Below are 3,489 nucleotides of genomic sequence, written 5' to 3' on the forward strand. Positions count from 1 at the left end.
GTCCTCTCTCACTTGAGTTCTTTGCCTCTTTTCGTAGATTAGACTAATTTAGAATATTGGCTTGTAAAAAAAATCATGTGGAAGTGTGAAACTAAGCAGTGGAATTGTTTAGCATTTAGTAATCAAGAATCATTTGGTTGACACCCTTTTAATTAGAGAGCAATTTCAGAGTTTAATTATAATTAAATCTTAAAAGACCTGTATTAATAATAAAAGATCCCTCCATTAATGAAAGTCCTCTCTTTTAAACAACATGGAATCTGAAATTTTAATTTAAGTGATCATTTAATGAGTTTTCCACGCAAACATGAAAGCAGTAATGGAGTTCCAAGTCCATTGCCATATTCTAGCAACTCTCTGTTGGATCTTGATCCACCATCTCCACTCTCTGAAGGACTTGGCTGAGCAGCGGCAACTGCACCGTCCACAGACAGCCCGTTGGGGCCGGAAACCGGCACTGCCGGTGAGAAGTCTTCGGGGCCATATTCGATTGGAGCGACGTGATTTCTTCTGTTGGTGTTGTGGGTACTTGCTCTCCTTTCTGCCTCAAGGAAGTGACCTAGTGATGGAGTATCATTGCTCATGTTCACAGAGTCATTGGTTAGCTTGGAGCAGAAGGAAAACAACCAAGGTTTGGTTTTACGGTTCTTTTTGTTCTTGGAGGTTTCTGTTGCCCTTCTCCGTGTAGATCTTCCGGAGAGATCTAGGATGCCGGAAACGCCGATGAGGCTCCCCAGTGTGATGCCCTTTTCATGGAAGAAAGATTCAGTTGGCTGAAACCATTCCATAAAGAAAATCACTAAAATCAGATCACGATTTACATGAAAGGCCAAAACTCGAACACAAATACACAGGGACGGAGCTAGAAATTTCTTCTAGTGGGGCCAACCCGAAAATCAACTAAGAAAACTTTATTATAGTATGGCTTATACCCAATATGATAATAGGGATAATTTCAAATGATGATGTATTGCAATTCCGATGTTACAAAAATTTCAGTGTAGTAGTGGAAAGCGGCAAAGTGATAAGCAAAATATTAATACATAATTATGCAAGAGAAAGGTTTTTAGGTTTGAATGACAAAACAAGAGCACTTTTGCTCATATAATATTTGACAAAACAAGAGCCTTCATTGCCTTGTCCATGCAAATACATGATAATATGTTCTAAACGATAACTTCTTTACATCAAAATATCACTGTAACAGAATTCCAAATTTAAAGAGAAATGGGCCTCTTCATTGTGTTTCCATTTCAGTAACATAATTGAGTATTGGGAAGTTTCATGGGCAGATATTTTATTAAAGGGAAGAGACAATACTAGATTAACTGACAAGGTCAAACACCATGATGGTCTTCCATGGGGAAGAGTTAAAATGGATTAATCCAACTTTAACTAGGCAACGCACCACTCTACTTTTTATGTTTGAGTTTAATTTTTTAGATTTGTAGCTATGCACTGCACCGCTCTACAGATTTTGAAATTTAAACTCATCTAACAGAAAAAATATTTACATATTTAGTGGGAGGAGCTAAAGCTGGGTTTTGCTCCCTTTGCATAGGTAGAAAATTGAGAATGTAAATTTTTTTAGCTCCAACATCAGAGAAACAACTTATATGGCAAATGTTCCGTGTCAATGATGCAACAACATTTGTAAGTTTCTTTTTTTATTTTTTGTTGTACTAGAACAAAGTGTTATGATAATAGTGTACTAGTATTATATAAGTTGCTCTCCTATTTTAAGAGCTAGATGAGAGTTCCCTACTTCGAGATGTAAAATTTATATGAAAATTTTTAGTAAGACAACATAACAACGTAACTGGTTAGACCACTTTCTTAAATTAGGAGGAAAGGCGTGACCCCTCAAGATTAAGGAGGAGTTCCTCCTCATTTCACTCACTAACCAACTGATTGACAAAATTTCGTACTTTTGATCAAAACCGTTGATATTATAAATAATTTTGTTAACATGATCTTTAGCAAGTGCATGAGTACACCTCAAGCAAGTCGATTCTAAAGATAATAAATTGAGACAATGAAAACAGAGGAATCTTGCATTAGTAAAAGGAGGAAAATAAAACAGAGAGGTCAGAGAAATCATGGAGGATGATGAGCCAACAAGCATGGTGGTAGGGAATGCTAGTACAATGCATGCTTAATGATGGGTTTATACTAATCACATTAAATATTTTGCCATCATTCATCCATTGCAGAAAAATACTGACCTCTGTTTCAAGATCTGAGGACGAAGAAGAAGAAGAGGCGATGGAGGAAGTCGGAGAGGCAGTGATCAAAGTGCTGAATGAGACCGACCCACCGGATAAATCCCGGTTTCTGATCAACCCAACTCTCGCATTCAGCGGTCTCAATCCCAACGGCCACCCTTCGTCCTGCAATCATATCACACAAATGGTTTTGTTAGAGAGAGAGAGACAGAGAGAGTTTAGAGCGAGACAGAGATGTAGTACCTGGTGAGCCATGATTCCTTTTGTTTTTGCTTTCTCACTGGTATCTGGGAAACTTGTCACTTCTTCACAGGAAGAACTATCATTTCATCCAAAAATAAGGAAAATAAAAGAATAAGAAAAGATGATTTGGTTAGACGGAACTCCGTGATTTTTGGCCGTTAAATCTTGAACAAGCAAGAAAAGAGAGAGATACAGATGTCGGTGTCAAAAAGAGTTGGAGAAGAAAGACTGCTTGAAAAGCAAATCGCCAACGGCATTGCCCCTTTTAATCACAAAAGATTCACACAAACACACAAAACAAAGTGATTGCAGAATCTGAGAGAGAGAGAGAGAGAGAGAGAGAGTGACGTCTTACCGTTTTGTGAAAGAACACACTGGTTTTCGCAGACAGAAGAGACAGTGGGAAAGAGAGAGAGAAGAGAACCCAACACAAGGGAGAGAACACAGATTATAAAGAAGACCTCTTATTTCTTGCACATGACCCTTCTGCCCCCACATTTCGATATCATAGTTTGACACGTAATTATATACAACTGGTGACATTAAAAAAAAATCTCCTATGCAGATTACATAACAATTTTGCATCTAGCATCGCATTGAATAATTAAACTACGCAGATTATATAACCATTTTGCACCTAGCATAGCGTTCAATAGAAAAGATATAAAGAATCGTACGTGTAACACTTGGTTCATTCGGATTGAAACAATACTTAGCTACTTAAAGATGAGTAGGAACTCCTACTCAAAATTCTTAGTATTTTAATCACAGAGCTTTGTGCTTATGATCAGAACTGTTCATATTATGAATCACACTGTAAAGATTATCTTTGCAAAACAATAAAATAAAATAAAATAAGGTCGTTTAGTCAATTTATTGTAGTAAATACACAGACGATTCATAATTCTTTTACCAATACCATTCATTTGTTTTTAAACAGTTTGATGATTAAACGACTTTAGTTTTAATTGATTTTTTGTAGAGGCAATTTTTATAGGTGATTTATAATATGAACGATTCT

At 36.6% G+C, this 3,489-nt stretch overlaps 1 protein-coding gene across 1 annotated transcript; it reads right to left on the reverse strand.

Moving 5' to 3' along the window:
• Positions 1-203: 203 nt before the first annotated feature.
• Positions 204-2,982, reverse strand: LOC103931065 (uncharacterized protein At3g17950). Its single transcript, XM_009340477.3, has 4 exons — positions 2,824-2,982; positions 2,469-2,544; positions 2,226-2,390; positions 204-773 (listed from the first exon to the last, which is right to left on the reverse strand). Exons 1-4 carry the CDS (start codon positions 2,964-2,966, stop codon positions 282-284), a joined length of 876 nt encoding a protein of 291 aa, XP_009338752.2. The 5' UTR covers positions 2,967-2,982; the 3' UTR covers positions 204-281.
• Between the last annotated feature and the right edge of the window lie 507 nt (positions 2,983-3,489).

This window comes from the organism of the source record quoted next, unplaced genomic scaffold (genome assembly GCF_019419815.1).
Source record: "Pyrus x bretschneideri cultivar Hongxiangsu unplaced genomic scaffold, Pyrus_bretschneideri_v1 Contig11, whole genome shotgun sequence".
Lineage (NCBI taxonomy): Eukaryota > Viridiplantae > Streptophyta > Magnoliopsida > Rosales > Rosaceae > Pyrus > Pyrus x bretschneideri.

Excerpts from the sequence above, each read along its gene's own strand:
- LOC103931065 (XM_009340477.3), bottom strand. The coding sequence starts at position 2,966 with ATGTGGGGGCAGAAGGGTCATGTGCAAGAAATAAGAGGTCTTCTTTAT. Across the intron at positions 2,545-2,823 it reads GTGTGTTCTTTCACAAAACG|TTCTTCCTGTGAAGAAGTGA; the intron begins GTAAGACGTCAC and ends ATGAAATGATAG. Across the intron at positions 774-2,225 it reads CCTCAGATCTTGAAACAGAG|CCAACTGAATCTTTCTTCCA; the intron begins GTCAGTATTTTT and ends GAATGGTTTCAG.